At 43.4% G+C, this 16,244-nt stretch overlaps 1 protein-coding gene across 2 annotated transcripts in view; it reads left to right on the forward strand.

Moving 5' to 3' along the window:
* The window catches only part of ankfn1 (ankyrin repeat and fibronectin type III domain containing 1), a 106,637-nt gene that overhangs the window by 64,381 nt on the left and 26,012 nt on the right, over window positions 1-16,244 (forward strand). For both annotated transcript variants that reach the window (XM_034193303.1, XM_034193302.1), the window contains exons 14-19: window positions 2,275-2,382; window positions 9,424-9,523; window positions 9,822-9,954; window positions 11,400-11,516; window positions 12,070-12,285; window positions 12,505-12,671. In XM_034193303.1, the coding sequence (XP_034049194.1) occupies window positions 2,275-2,382; window positions 9,424-9,523; window positions 9,822-9,954; window positions 11,400-11,516; window positions 12,070-12,285; window positions 12,505-12,671 (841 nt within the window). The remainder of the gene's footprint in view (window positions 1-2,274; window positions 2,383-9,423; window positions 9,524-9,821; window positions 9,955-11,399; window positions 11,517-12,069; window positions 12,286-12,504; window positions 12,672-16,244) is intronic.

Here is a 16,244-nt window from a genome sequence, read left to right on the forward strand (position 1 = left end):
TTTTGAGCTGTATGTAGTCGTAAATCATCTAATTCTTGTGATTATATACGTGTGAAATGATGCTCTCAGTCACAGCACCTAATACTTGTACAGGCTTTATATTAAAATGATGAACAGAAATAGCTTTGTTCCCGCTGCTATCATTGAACTGAATAAGTAGTAGCTGCTATTGCACATGGATTTTTACTGTTTTTTACTGATCTCTTCCTTTTAAATGCCCTAGACTTGTCAGAACCTTGAGCACTTTTATCTTTACTTTTACCTTCAGTTATTTTAAATTATTTTTAATGGTATTTATTTGTAACATAATTTTATGTCAAATATGTGGTGTAACAGTGTGTTTCCTGTATGTGGATTGGATGTTGGCTGCAAGCAAATCTACCTTAAATAAAGTAACCTGTTAACTGTTACTTGATGACACTTCCAGTAAACTAAAACTATGGCTTTTCTCTTTTCTTTCCGCCCCCTTGGTTGCTTTGGGTAACCACAGTGGATCCATACTGGATCACTATGGGATCTGGCACTGGTTTTATGCCGGATGTTCTTCCTGACACAACTCTAGTTTGCTCACTGCTCCTGATGTTCCCACTTGACTTTAGTCATTTCATAGGCTTCCTCAAAAAGACGACCACGTCTGTAAAATTTGGCCTCCAGGTGGATCAGTGAGGAGCTGATGTGGATCATTTTTCTTAAATTGATATTTTTACAGTGTCTCCGGTTGGTTTCCATATTATTTTTACTTTGATGAAACAGCACCCCCACTTGAACTTCAGCTTATTAAGATCATGCAACCTAAAATTCAGCTCATTAAGGACATGTAACCTAAAATTCAGGTTGTTAGGGACACACAGCCTGAACTTCAGCTCCTTAGTGACACGTAGACAGTCCTGTTGGGCACTGGCAGAACTACATTGGGTCCAGAAAGTATTCACAGTGGTTAATTTTTTTCCACCTTTTGTATGTTACAGCCTTATTCCAAAATGGGTGAAATTCATTTTTTCCCCTCAAAATTCCACTCACAGCACCCCATAATGACAAACATGAAAGTTTTTTTTTGAAATTTTTGCAAATTTATTAAAAATGAAAAGCTAAGGAATCACATGTACAAACAATAAATTTTCACACGATGATCAATGCTTTGTTGATACACCTTTAGCAGCAATTACAGCCTCAAGTCTTCTTGAATATGATGCCACAAGCTTGGTGCACCTATCTTTGTGCTGTTTTGCCTATTCCTTTGCAGCACCTCGCAAGCTCTATCAGGTATGGGACCTTATATGTAGACAGGTGTGTGTCTTTCCAAATCATGTCCAATCAACTGAATTTGCCTCAGGTGGACTCCAATTAAGCCGTAGAAACATCTCAAGGATGATCAGTGGAAAAAGAATGCACCTGAGCTCAATTTTAAGCTTCATGACAAAGGCTGTGAATACTTATGTACATGTGATTTCTTCATTTTTTTTATTTTTAATAAATTTGCAAAAATCTAAAAAAAAAAAAAAAAAAATCACATTGTCATTATGGGGTATTGTGTGTTAAATTTTGTGGGAAAAATTAATTTCTTCCAAACCCAACACAGAAAGGCCAAGGCTGGAAGTGATCCCATAACCTTTTTGGTGTGAGGCAACAGTGCTAACCACTAAGCCCACCGTGCCACCGTGTTCAAATGTCTTAAACTTTGCAGAAGCTGATATTCTTCTGACCACTGACATTGAAGAAGGACAAGAAGACATATTTTGTCTTAAAGCTGCTTTGAGTTCACTCCTTTGTAGCGGCTGTTAGAGGCGAGTCTGCTGACGAGCAGATAGTTGTAGCTGTGAGTGCTTGTGGATCTGATAACCTTGGGTTTGGAACACAGGTTTTATCTCTCAGTCACGACTCTCTTTCTGCACATTCATGTGGCTCGGCGCTGCGGCGCGTGGGTGTCTGTTTGCTTTCATACATTTATGTAGCTTGTGTTGAGATGGGTGCATGTCTGAAGCAATAAAAGAAAGTGTTATGTGGTTGTGTGCTTCGACAGCGTCCACATTCACAGTGAAAGAGAAACAAGTTCCCAGAGTGCCTTCAGATGTGCAGAAGCTCAAGAGCGTAAATACGTCAAAAGAACAATCACTTTTTTAAAACTGACATGTACAATAAAATCTCAAACCATCAGTCTGCTGTGATTTGAGCCTGTCATCTGTCAGCGTCCACAGAGTTCTGTGTTTTGTGGTGTCCTGTTGGATCCAGTACAAAGGGTGTGCGTGGATTTCTTTGTTTCTTCCATATGTTCAGAATGGAGAGAAATTGACGGTCGAGAGCCTAAAAGACAAGGTCACATCGAGGCCATGGAACGTCTTCTGCAGCAGGTCCGAGCCACGCACACCCACTTCTGCTGTGGAGGTGAGTCGGCCAAAACCAGCACGTCAGAGTCCACCAGCAAAACAAATCAGAAAACTAATCATCCAGTCCGCTCCTGCCATTAAAGTTTAGACTGATCAGCATTAAAGGACAAAATCAAGGACATTTGGAAAGAAGTTGAACCAATAAACCTGATGGTTTCTCTCACAGACAAAATCCCAATATACATCTGGAAAACCAACTTTGTTGTGCTTATGTAATTTGCCGTAGACCTGTCTGCCGCCTGCTGGACATGTCTGGGATTGTTGCAGGGAATAAACTCATACAGACATCCCATGCATGATGGAAATTAGGAGCAGGTGTGGTCGAAGTTGCCTACAAATTGATATGTTTTCACTTGTGTGAATTTCCAAAAGCCCGTCTGGTGGCCGTCAAAGCCTCACTCACCACTGCTTATTTAAATCCCATAAACTGCTGTAGTTTGAGTTTGACATACTGTTGCCACATTTTCAGCAGTACAGAATTTTTCTTCTAAGTTATATGTATCATTGAAGAACTGTATGTAATAAAAATTGAAGCAGTTAGGCACAGGTAGAGAACTGGTCTGTTGTGTCCTCAGGAGACATTTGGAGTTGGAACTGTTGGCCTTCTGGTATGTTAATCCTCCATGTCGCTGCTACCGCTTCCAGTAGATGAACTCCGCTGTGGAGAAATGACGCGTACTGACAGTACTTGAATCCGTCCAGAAGCTGCATGAGCTCCTCGTCATCCTGCAGTTCGACACCATAGCCCAGAAACAGAAATATGGTTTATGTAAGAATTTTGTATTTAGTTTGTTTATTTATAAATTATCAGTAAATGGGCGGGGGATCACACATTTGAGTCCACACACCTTGACTACTACAACTAGGAGCTCTACTAGTAGTACTACTGCTAGTGACGGTACAGTCACTACTACTACTTCTCAGTGATGTTGTTGTTTTGTAGCCAGTGAATGGATGAATGCGTCTTTGGCACAGCAGTATTATTGATGCCTGTTCATCAACATTCAGAATGATTTACTGTTCGAAATCCTTTAAAAAAAAGAAACAAAAAATATATTTTTTACAAAAAAAAAGATTTTTTTTGATGCGCAGAATGTAAAGGTGCGTTTACACATAACCAAGACGCGTTATGAATGTCATTTTTCTGTCATTTGTGACACATTCCTGACATTCTTAATGTGACTTAACGCATCTGAATAGGTTTCTTAATAGTGTGTGTTGGTGCGTGATATTCTTGATATTCGTGGAGCATGTTTTTGCCTGTCAAAAAATCTTACATGAATGTCACACACCACCCTCATTTCATCTCACGTCGTGGAGGTTGCAATTGAGCATATTGATCCATCTTGATGAGTATTGATCCTTAATAGAACATGACAACATTCGTAGTGGTTCCTGTGATAGTTCTTGGAGCCCAAACTGTCGCATGTTATTACGAAGTGACACGGAAACTGTCAAGTTTTGACACGACTTGTAACGTGGCGTCACATTTCACTGCGCGCCACGATGAATCAGTTTTCTGTCACGTGCCCACAATTAAACTCGGCTCCAAGTGTCGTTCCACAGTTCCTGCTGAAGCTCCTCAGGACGCTCCTGCAGGTGTTCCACTTGCTGTTGTAACCGATGAGCGAGAGAACGAGTCTGAGCCAGAGGAGCGAGAGGAGACTCACATGCAGCCAGACATCTCTGCACCTCCTCTAGTCCGGCGGAGGAAGAAGCGCGCACACAATTAAACCTTGCTGCACAACATTCAGTTTGATTGCTGACACCAAGTCGGCTAAAAGTCTAAATTCAGTGCTCTTCAGTGCGCTCCTGCAGGTGTTCCACCTGCTGCATGTGCCTGATGTTTGGTAAAATGCGCGAGACGAGAGCCACATGAAGCCACACATCTGGCTCTGTCCTCCTCCTCCTCTCTGCGCCACTCCATGGCACAGAGCCCAACTACGCATGCAGTCACAAAGTTCTTCTTAAAAACTGGAGCGATCTGAATTCGGTTGGATGAATATGGGTGTGTGTGTGTGGAGACAATTCACCTCGTTCACAACGTGACAGAACTTAACGATACGCTGTTACGCGCAATAGCGCGCAACAGCGCGGAACATTATTCTTGACCGTGCGTAATGGTTCCTGATAATTCTCTAGCAACACGTGCCATTAATCGTAACGTGTGGTAACAGGTTGCAGCAGTTCCTGAGGACACCTGACGCCTCTGCCCTGAATCATCACATTCGTGTTCAGCGGCCAAGAATGTGTACTTCGTGGCATTCGTTATTTGTAAACGCAGCATTAGGTGGACGGAGCCAGGAAAGAGATGGTTTGGTGTTTTGGCGGTGTGATGGTCTTTGGGTTATTAGGTGAATCAGGTGAGTGTGTCATTGCATCTGGGTGATTCTATGGTAATGGAATTACGACGACGGGAAAATCTGGCCATATTTTAGCTCCCCATTAAAAATGTGCTCCGATTGTAAATCCGTTACCATAGAATTGCCCATCTGTCACGTGCAAACGTGTATATGTGTCCGTGCGTCCCTGTGGGACTTTCTGCCTGTAATAACATGTATGTGCCACATGTTATGATGTAATACAGTAAATATAGCACCGGTCTGAACTCAGCCACACACACAAACCGGTCACTCATTCCACAGATGCTGTAAAACGATATGTTTTCTCTATGCTGTATGCTCCTGCAGCTACGTGATCTCGTCTAGCATACGGCCGGTTTATGTTCGCGTGAACGCGTTAGCAGCATCCTGCCAGAAAGATGTTTGTCTATCCCTGAGCATCCTGCAGCTTTTGTCAGGTGCTACAGATCAAATTAATCTGATTCATTCCTAAAAGCGAGCGCAGCGTTCAGCACACTCGTTCGGCTCTTGTGTTGATTTCATCAGTTGGTCAAACGCGATCCGCCTGCAGAGATACAAATGCAGATCCACAGAGGCCATTATTCAAAGAAGCTTTAGAGTACTGCGAATGTTCTGATTACTGCAAATGTTTTAAGGAGTCTGAATGACTTGTTGAGGACTTGCTCAGTGTTCAGACGCTGTGCAGATTTCTGCTACTTCTCTTTCAGGCATTCAGCTGAAAGAAAAAGGTTGCTTTTCTGATGAAACGCTGGTCAAGGTGATGGAAAAATGTGTTCATTAGCTCTGCAGAAACATAATGATTTGAAGCTTTGGAGGTGCTGGAAAGAGCATTTTAAAGGACAGAGTACATGAGCGCTGCAGTCATGCAGAGTCTGAACAAAAGCAGCTCCTCAGATACAGAATTTAATTACCACTTAACAGCAAGAAGGTGGCAATTTTACATCGAGAAATGAACCCAGAGCTGCAATTTGAGCCGAACCACACCGCAGTGAGTCTGTCTGCCTGAAAAGGCCATGAAATCCTGACGCGCCAGAACGCGTATCGATCTGGACTCAGCGGACGAAGTTGGCCTATTCGCATCGCAACTCTTTAGTCGCCCTTGTTGCGTCCAGACAAAAACCGACTCCACGAGGTCATCCATCAGGTGATGGTGAGAGCTGTAACCATGGTAACACAGCGTTTCTTATTGTTCATCACAGAATATTAAAGTTGAAAGTTAAATAATCAAAGTGAGCGTGCAGACGTTTCACATTACTTTGAGCTTGAGTGGCTGATTTTATTCCTAAGGATGAAAGTGGGCTCGTAATGATGCTGAGAATGATCCTCCACAGATACAAAACTGTCTCCTGACTGTTTTCAAGCTTTATGTTTTTTGTTTCCAACATTTGTTTTTGTAAACATGAATCTAAAGATTCAGCCAATACCTATTTGGATCAGAATGTCCTGACATAGCATTTCCGGTTAATCGGCGAGCCTCCGGGCAGAGCGGTCGCTCTCTGACATGTTTGTGAGCGTCACAGAACATTTGTGTGCCGTCGCCGTCTGCCAAATGTTTACAGACCGGTAATCATGTGATGCTTAATTAGCCTGAGAAGAAAGAGTGCTGCAGATCTGCATGGCTGCACACCGCCATCCTCATGGGATCAAAAACCGAGAGAGACGGCTGAACGGGTGATAAGATAACCTGCAGTCCTCTTGGCATCATGGGAGAATTACTCAGCCCTGCAGCTCACCCTGTAAACACACGGTGTGGGCCACCAAAAACTGATTCTGCACAGAGTCTTGAAGAGAAAGAACCTTTTTCTAGGGTGTGTCAGAGCTTAGGAATAAATGCAGAAATGTGTCCAGACTGGATAACTCATAAACAAAAAGTGTGATCCTCCCCCAAGTCTCCAAATGAAAGGAACACATCATCAGCATCTACTGACAAACCAGAAAGATGCTTGTGTAATTTCCCATAGACCTGTCTGCCACCTGCTGGACCGCTCTGGGCTTGTTGCAGGGGATAATCTTATCATCACATGCAGGATGGAAATCAGGAGCAGGTGTGTTTGAAGTTGCATGCCCCCTTGGTGTGGTGGCCACTAATGTCTCGGTATGATGACCAATGAAGCTATGGAATAATCCCACCCAGTTTTTGCATCTAGGTTCATATTTGACAATAAATAAATTCAAAATCACCAAACATGTTCCAAGAACACTGAGTGTAAGTTGCTATTTGTTTGGGAGGTCTTGCCAAACCCGGCGCCAGAAAAAAAAATATTAAGGGGGCGATGAGTTTATCACAAAAAAAGTGCGCACCGTAGGGGACGTGCCTCTGAGTTTGCGTAATGAATTGGGTGCGCTCCTGGAAAGCGCATGTATTTAGGCTACACCGTTGTAAGAGACTGACTAAGAGTAAAGAGTGATGACAGTATTTTTTAAATTATTATTTGAACGTATAGACCCTCGGTAAAGTGATCTCCTGCATACCACAACAGGTGTTCTGTCGAGATGAGGTGCATGGCAGATAAGTCTGTCGAGCGGAGGTGCGTCAAAACATTGTGTGACAGGACTGCTCATTTATAGAGCAGTTTTCTGAAGAAAAATCATTGGAAATGTTTTTTTTGTTGTTGTTTGTTACCTCAAAATTTCTGATTACTGTTAAAAAAAAGTTTAGAACACTTGTAATTAAAATAGCTAAATAAATCAATAAATGGTTCTTTAGAAACCTTTCATCTGTAAATTAAAACCACCTGTTATTTCAGATTAGATAATTTCTTGTTTAACATAAGGAACCTCAGACATTTATTTTTAGACAAATAAAATAACATGGAAACTTGTACATTTTTAAAGTCTGGTAGATTATTTATATCTCATTTCAACCAGAAAAACAAACACTAAATAAATACAAATGTTTATTATAACTGCAAAAGGAAATAATTTAACAATGACTGCAGTGTGATTGTAAAATAGGATTTCTGTGACATAAACCTCATGATGAATTTTTTTATAGTCATTTAAACTTGTAATTTCGTCAAAATATGTAATTGCCTTTAATATTATCAGGAGTCATTTCTAAAATATGAATTTGAGCACAATAAGTGGAGAGCTTCTACCTGTGCAAATGTCTTTTGACTTTGATTTCATGCACATTTTTAATGATCCGTTCATTTATTGTTAAAATATAAAATGAAACAGCTTTTTAAAAAATAATAAAACAGTTGCTGTTCAAAGAACCTTTTATTTAGAAGCAGGTGATGTTCTGCTGGATTCTCGGGACCAGATGAAGGTCTCTTCTGCAGCTTTGAACTCTGGTGGTGTTGCTGAAGACACTTTTGTCCTATTTTGAAGAGCAGAGATGTTTTCTTTCGACTGGACTTCGTGGTGTTCAGCTCAACAGTGGAAGTTTGGTTGTCTGCACAGCAAATGTTCCTGATTGGGACAAATAAAAATATTTCTTTAAATATAAAGAAACAGTAAACAGTTTATATATAAAAAAGGAGAAAAAATGGCAAAAAAAAAAAAAAAGATGGAAAAAAACGCCCGAAAAAATAAGTTATTTAAAGTTGAGCTTTTGTGGTGTCTGAAAAAAGCTGTAGCTTTATTTGGTAAAAATAAGAAAGACTGAACCATCTACAAATTAAAGCATTCACTCAGATCAACTGTGCTAAAAAGCTAAGCTAACGTTAGCTGATCAATAATCTGGCGTTACAACGCGTTGGGAAGCGTTAAAGCGTCGCGCTGAAGCTTGTAGTGTGAAAGGCCTTTGACACTGCTTGAATAAATTGAGCATGCCCTCTGCCGCACTGACAAGCGCAACCCTCAACTTATCAAATCGCTTGAACACAGACACACGCCATATCTGTTTGTTTTAAAATTAATTACTTTAGTTAATTAATTTGGTTTATTTGTTAAATATGTGATATTATTGAATAACTAATATTTTGCTATATTTTCCAGTATTTCTTTTTCTTTCTTTTTTATTTTTATTTTTATTTTTTGATAACTCTAACATCCGAGGGGGCGAGGTTGATGACGTGAGGGGGCGTGGCCCCCAAACGCCTCCTCATGGCACCGGGTCCGGGTCTTACTAAACTATTTATACAAGAGCCCTTCTATTGTAACTACATTAATGGACAATGTCCACCAGGTGGTGATATTGCTCCATTTTAAGAACCTTGAATACAGGCTGCTGTGGGACCCGACGGTAAACCTGTTGCTTGTAGTAGTGGATAGGATGTTACCAGGAATGAAAGGACTAAAGAAAATAAGAAAATAAACTCCAATAATAAAAGAATAAATGCCTAAAATAAAAGTACATTACAACAATGCTGATAATAGAGAAAAAAGTATAACTTTAGTCTGACTTCTATATGTTTTTTCCCTCTTCATGGGGCATCTTTGACAGGTGCAACTTATTTTTCGGGAAAATATGGTAAAAACAGTAAAATCTTCTGACCTCCACATCCCACAGAGAAGAGAACGTGTATTTTATGACATCATAACCCAAGGCTGTTAATGAAAAGGATGAAAAGAAAATTCAGAGGAAGATTCATATTGTCCTCTGTCCCAAGGATAGTCTGTCTTCCATTCTCCTCCATCAGTCAGCAGGATGTAGATGGAAACAGTCTTTTTCACTCTGCTTCATGTTTTACCTCCTTCTTCCTCTCTTGCTTCCTCTCCTCCTCCCTCAGACTCCTCCAAGCTGCAGAACCCCAGCAGAAAACAGTCTGTCTCTAGAAGTCTCAAACATCTCTTCAACTCCTCCAATAAATTTGTGAAAACCCTCAAAAGGTTGGTTCATTTTGACTTGTTTTATTTTTTACATTCACAGACTCACTGTTGCCACCCGCTGGACGTGTTTTCATGCTCCACAGTTAGTGATGATAGCCAATGGGACAAACAAGAAGCTGCTTTAGTAAACTGTAGGATGAACTGAAATCAAACTGCTTTGAAGCTGGACAATCTAAAATGAAGGGAGTGTTTTAAATGAGTGATTCTTAAAGAGTTCCTTCTGCAAACAAACGGTTTTTGTCGTTAGTGTCAGCGTGACAAACGTGGTGTGGACTGAACCGTTGTTGTGGATGTTCAGGGGGATCTACCTGGCGGCGGTCTTCTACCATAAGGACAGTTTGCTGGTGACGGCGGAGGAGCAGATTCCCATTGTGGAAGTGGACGACTCCTACAGCAGCTCCCTCATGCAGGACTTCATGTGGTTCACTAAGGTACAACTCCAACATTTAATTCAGCAAATGGAAAATCTGCAACTGAAGCGCATAAGAAATACAGCAAATGATTTTATGTAACTCTGTGGAGCAGGTGGATCAGTGGGATAGAAGTTTGACTGCCAGAACATAGACCAGGTTAGATTCCAGGTGTGCATGTGTGTGTGTGTGTGTGTGTGTGTGTGTGGGGGGGGGGGGGGGGTGCGAACCAGAAAGAGAGAGAGAGAAAGAAAGAGAGAGATGGGGCGAGAGAGAAAGAAAGAGAGAGATGGGGCGAGCCTGTGAGAGAGAGAGAGAGATGGGGCGAGCCTGTGAGAGAGAGAGAGAGACGGGGCGAGCCTGTGAGAGAGCGAGAGAGAGAGACGGGGCGAGCCTGTGAGAGAGCGAAAGCGAGAGAGAGATGGGGCGAGCCAGTGAGAGAGAGTGAGACAGACAGACAGACGGGGCGAGCCAGTGAGAGAGAGTGAGACAGACAGACAGACGGGGCGAGCCAGAGAGAGGGAGAGAGCAAGAGAGAGAGAGAGAGAGAGAGGAGAGAGAGAGAGAGACGGGGCGAGCCAGTGAGAGAGCAAAAGCGAGAGAGAGACGGGCGAGCCAGTGAGAGAGCAAAAGCGAGAGAGAGACGAGGCGAGCCAGTGAGAGAGCAAAAGTGAGAGAGAGACTGGGTGAGCCAGTGAGAGAGCGAGAGAGAGAGAGACAGACGGGGGAGACAGAGAGAAGGAGAGAGAGAGACGGGGCAAGCCAGAGAGAGAGAGAGAGCGAGATGGGGCAAGCCAGAGAGAGAGAGAGAGCGAGATGGGGCGTGCCAGTGAGAGAGAGAGAGAGATGGGGCGTGCCAGTGACAGAGGGAGAGAGAGAGAGAGAGACGGTGCGAGCCAGTGAGAGAGGGAGAGAGAGAGAGACGGCGCGAGCCAGTGAGAGAGAGTGAGACAGACAGACAGACGGGGCGAGCCTGTGAGAGAGAGAGAGAGAGACGGGGCGAGCCAGTGAGAGAGAGTGAGACAGACAGACAGACGGGGCGAGCCAGAGAGAGGGAGAGAGAGGGAGAGAGAGAGAGAGAGAGCAAGGGAGAGAGAGAGAGAGGGAGGGAGAGAGAGAGAGAGAGCAAGAGAGAGGGAGAGAGAGGGAGGGAGAGAGAGAGAGAGAGCAAGAGAGAGGGAGAGAGAGAGAGGGAGGGAGAGAGAGAGAGAGAGAGACGGGGCGAGCCACTGAGAGAGAGAGAGAGAGAGAGAGAGAGAGAGACGGGGCCGTGCCAGTGAGAGAGAGAGAGAGAGACGGGCCGTGCCAGTGAGAGAGAGAGAGAGAGACGGGGCGTGCCAGTGAGAGAGGGAGAGAGAGAGACGGAGAGGGTATAGAGAGAGAGAGATTGGGCGAGCCAGTGAGAGAAAACATTGATTGGGCGTGTCAGAAAGTTGATTGATACTGTGGTTGTTGTGTGTTTCCAGCTGTCCTGTATGTGGGAGGACGTGCGATGGCTCAGACAGAGCATGTCCGTGTCCATGTCCTCCTCGTCCACACTGCAGGCGCGCCACAAGATGCTCACTGCCGCTGGACAGCTGCAAGTCAGTCTCACAGTGTCCATGACTCATTAGCTTTAATCAAATGTAAATATGTAAATAGCTGCAGTTACGTCTCATCGAGTCTTTTTTAAATTATGAATGAACAGGAGCAGACTGTGATTTATGTGTAAACTGAATTGCAATTTATTTTTTATCGTGTGTGGGGAAAAAAAAACAACAAAAAACCTTTAATTAAAATTTACACAAAAACATCTCAGGTGTATCTGAGATGTTTTTTCTGAGATGCAGCAGAATCTGGATCCTCTCTGATGTTCACATGACCTTTTCACAAAGGTGTCAAAGATTAAATGTTCCGGTCTGGCAAAGATATGTTGAGATTTTGAGGTGAACAGGAAACAGTAATTAGACTGCATGGAGCGTTTGTCCCATAAACTGATTCTGTCACAACCTGGAACAAAAGAACATGTCAGAAACTGTCAATACATTTATCCTGACTTCACCACAAACAACGGTTTTCTTTGTTTTCTGTACTTTATAATGTATATTAATTTTATTAAAGCATGTCTCCGAATAAGTTTATCTTCTCTGGATCCAGAACCTCCTCGGAACGCACAACTTGGGGCGGGTCCACTACGAGCCCATCAAAGATCGCCATGGCAATGTGTTGCTGGTGACCATCCGTGACATGGAGAGCCAGCACTCGCTGTTCAGCGGGAAGTGGATGCAGGTGACTAAACTACAGAGCCAGAGGAAGAGCCTGTCCACGCCCGAGGAACCGTATGCCCTGGATATCCTCATCATCACCATGCAGGTAGGCGGGGCATCTTTGATTTAATCATGCACCCTGCAAGCTTTATTCCTACGTCCTGTCAGATATTCACACCTGCACAGCAGAGACAGCTTCAGTTAGTTTGCCGGAAGTCACATGGGAGACTCAAGCCTAACACTGATCGGTTTTCCTGCTTCTTCTTTACTGAAACCAACTGGTACTTCTAAGTAACGGATGTTACTTCCTGTCTCTGCCCATAAGGACATTTTAGCGTATCATCGGCGCAGCATGCACCGGTTAGCTCCGGGCCTCTACCTGGGATACCTGAAGCTCAGCAGCTCCGTTGACCAGATCAAGGTGCTGGTATCCCAGCGGACCCCAAACATGCTGTGCCACACCCGGATACGAGAGAATGCCAATGTCTCCAGGTGGGACAAATGTGTCTGAGATGTTTTATGTCTTTGGTGTCTAAAGTTAGGGATGTACTTGATCCAAGCAGGCTTGTACAGGTTTTGTGGAACATGTTGAGGGAAGCCTCTGAGGGTTAAAATTTACCAGTCCATATGGAACCATGGAGATGGCACACAGCAGAGGACACATTTTCCAGTTTTCCATCATTTTGTTACATTTTTCATAAACTTTATTTCGTGTGCATCTGCAACCAAAATAATGTGAATGAAGTTCAGTAAGGGCCACTTGACAATGGCGAAAGCAAAGCGTCAGAATCCGACACCTGACCGATCCAAACGCAACGCGTCGGAATCCAACACGACCGATCGAAACGCAACGCATCACAATCCAACGCATGACCGATCGAAACGCAGTGTGTCAAAATCCAACACAAGACCAATCCAAACGCAATGTGTCAAAATCCAACACATGACCGATCCAAACGCAATGTGTCAAAATCCAACACATGACCGATCCAAACGCAATGTGTCAAAATCCAACACATGACCGATCCAAATGTAATGTGTCAAAATCCAACACATGACCGATCCAAATGCAATGTGTCAAAATCCAACACATGACCGATCCAAACGCAAAGCATCAGAATGAGACACGTGATTGATTCAAACGCAACGCGTCAAAATGAGACACCGGACCGATCCAAACGCAGCGCGTCCGAATGAGACAACGGACTGATCCAAACGCAACACATCAGAATGAGACACTTGACCGATCCAAATGCATCGCGTCAGAATGAGACGCCTGACTGATCCAAACGCAACACGTCAGAATGAGATGCCTGATCGATCCAAACGCAACGCGTCAGAATGAGACGCCTGACCGATCCAAACGCAACGCGTCAGAATGAGACGCCTTGCCGATCCAAACGCAACGCGTCAGAATGAGACGCCTTGCCGATCCAAACGCACCGCGTCAGAATGAGATGCCTGACTGCTCCAAATGCAAAATGTCAGATTCCAATGCATTACCGATCCAAACTCAACGCATCAGAATCGAACGCATGACCGTTCCAAGCGCAGCACGTCCACATGAGACACTGACTGATCCAAACGCAAAATGTTTTGATCCAGTGCCTGACCGATCCAAATGCAAAGCAACACAACCAGATGCCTGACACAGGTAATGACATTAAAATCTATCCATCTGTCTAAGCATTGGAATCAGATGTCTGACCCATCCAAACCCTAAGTGTTGGAACAGTGACATTTCTTAGGCATTCCTTTCTTAAATTGACTCGTAAATCAGTTTTAAAATCCAAACATATGCAGCCGTCTTCATGTTACAATGAAATTAGTTTTTTTTCAGACTCTGATCTTATGCCTGTTTTTGAAATATTCTTAAAACATTGTCCAGAAATTCCTTTTCTGTTCCATTTATTTGGAGAGGTAGATATGTTTGACAATGTATCGTATCATCTAGCGGGCGTGTGTGAGACCTTTAATCAGTCAAGTGGATCAGAGGTGAAAAATGAGATGCAACGCTGCCCCGCCCACTTTGAAACTGTCCTATCCAAATTCCTGTTTAACGTGGAAATATGTCACGTGACAGAAGCTACTGACGGTTTGTGACTTCAGTGACTGTTTCTTCGTGAAAATTTGGATGCTCACAGTTTTGGATGGAGAGCAGCCGGAGTGTTTCTGAATGTGAAGCTGTGGAGTGACACCTGATTTCGTCAGGATCCTGATAGCAGGATTCCACGTGTTCACATCTATCTTGTGTTCTGTCCAATCTGATTGTGGTCCCAGCTCAGGTGGAAGAATTCCTAAAATGCTCCTCTGCTTCTGCGGTAGGAATGTAAGTGCTGCGTCCCGACCTCGGACAGATCAGGCGGGGTGGGTTTTCCCCTCCTTTTTTTCTGGTTTGGATCCAAAGATCGAACTGAATCCACTGAGTGTGCCAGAGACTCCTGGATTTTCATAAGTTGGGGAAATATTCGGTCGAAGTGTTGGTTGATGACTTCAGCTGATAATGGAAAATGTTTGCTCATGTGGGAAATGAGGGGATTTGATGATGGATCAGAGGAAGACTGTGGGATTTCTTTGATCCAAACTCAATCTGACTGATTAAAGACTGACATCTGATAAGGTATCATGTTCCCAGGTTACCATGGAGGATGTTTTGTTTCGTGTCCATCTGTTAGCAGTCTTATACAACAGTACAGGGTTCTGCCCACTGTAGAGTTACTTTGAAACAAATGGAAGACTCTTAGTGGGAAGGTCATGTCTGTCCTGTAGTAGAAACAATAATATTTACAGGTGGAACCAGCTCCTGTGACCGGGAAACAGTCCAACCTGCCCCCTGAAAGGCATTGCACCAATCCCTTTCCATCCTGTAGGGGGAGAGCTCACATGGTTTCTTCAGCTTGAGTTCTACCAGATCCCCCTGAATGTAGGCCTAGGGACCAGATGCTCTCTGTTGACCTCTCTGTACATTGAGAGGTCATTCTCAGGCTCATCCTGCTCCAGACCGAGTGTCTGATTGTTTCGGGTCTTTGCAGTCATTCTAAACCTGGATCTCTTACCCCTTTTCCCTGGGAGACCTGACTGTGAGCTGATGCCCTTTATGACACTGTTATGTATTGACAGGTGTAATGGGGTGGTGGTAGGAGTAATGTGGGCGTGGCTTCACAGTGTTGTGGTGAAGAAGCTGCTGAACTAGAAGGCGGAGCTCTCAGTTTACCGGCTGGCTTTTATGCTCTATATATACTCCATATATACAAATCCACCAGTAGGTTTTCTATTGAGGCCCGGAACAGTTGATGTGAAGCCCATAGTGTCGCCATATTAGCAGCAGCATCACAATAAACTCTTTAATGTATAAAGGGGTGAAATGCGATTGGCTCAGTGTGTGATGAAAGAAGTCTGATCACGCCCGTCTCTTCGACTCTCCGTTTCCTAAGATAACAGGACCTCGATTTGGGTCTTTATTAAATCATATTTTTGGAGACTGCACAGTTGTTCTCCTAACAATTTGCTTTGGTGTGGACATTAAAAGTAATGAACTGCTTGTTTTCTCAGTAATGGATCAGGCTACCGACAGCTGCTAAAAGTGCTAATAACATTAGCATGCAAAATTAAATAAGACGAGTATTCCACTTAGCACGAATATTGCAGTTGTCATGGATGCAGAAACTATCTACAGAGCGTAAAACTGTTTTTGTACCAGGCTGTAACCATGTTTATTTCTGCTCTAGACTTGAACTCCTATGGGAATGGGCGCTGTTTTGGGGCCAGCCTCAAGTGGCTAGTCAACTTTTTACATTTCTGCGAGGGCTTCTTCTGAGGTCATCAAAGTTTACAACTTGGTGCAGTGATGTATAGAAGTGTTTAAAATTTGCGTTTTTACTTTTTAATTTCCTGTTGCTGTTTATTCCAGTCTACTGAAACATATACACCAACTCACATAAAATAAAATAAATCAACATCTGACACACAAACTTTCAAAAACAAAATTGTGCCTGGAAACCATGAAGATGTGGGCTGAAGTTCAGCTTCAGGCTGCAGGCAGTGTGAAATCAGGAGCATGAGGGA

This window comes from Thalassophryne amazonica, chromosome 18 (assembly GCF_902500255.1).
Source record: "Thalassophryne amazonica chromosome 18, fThaAma1.1, whole genome shotgun sequence".
Taxonomy (NCBI): Eukaryota; Metazoa; Chordata; class Actinopteri; order Batrachoidiformes; family Batrachoididae; genus Thalassophryne; species Thalassophryne amazonica.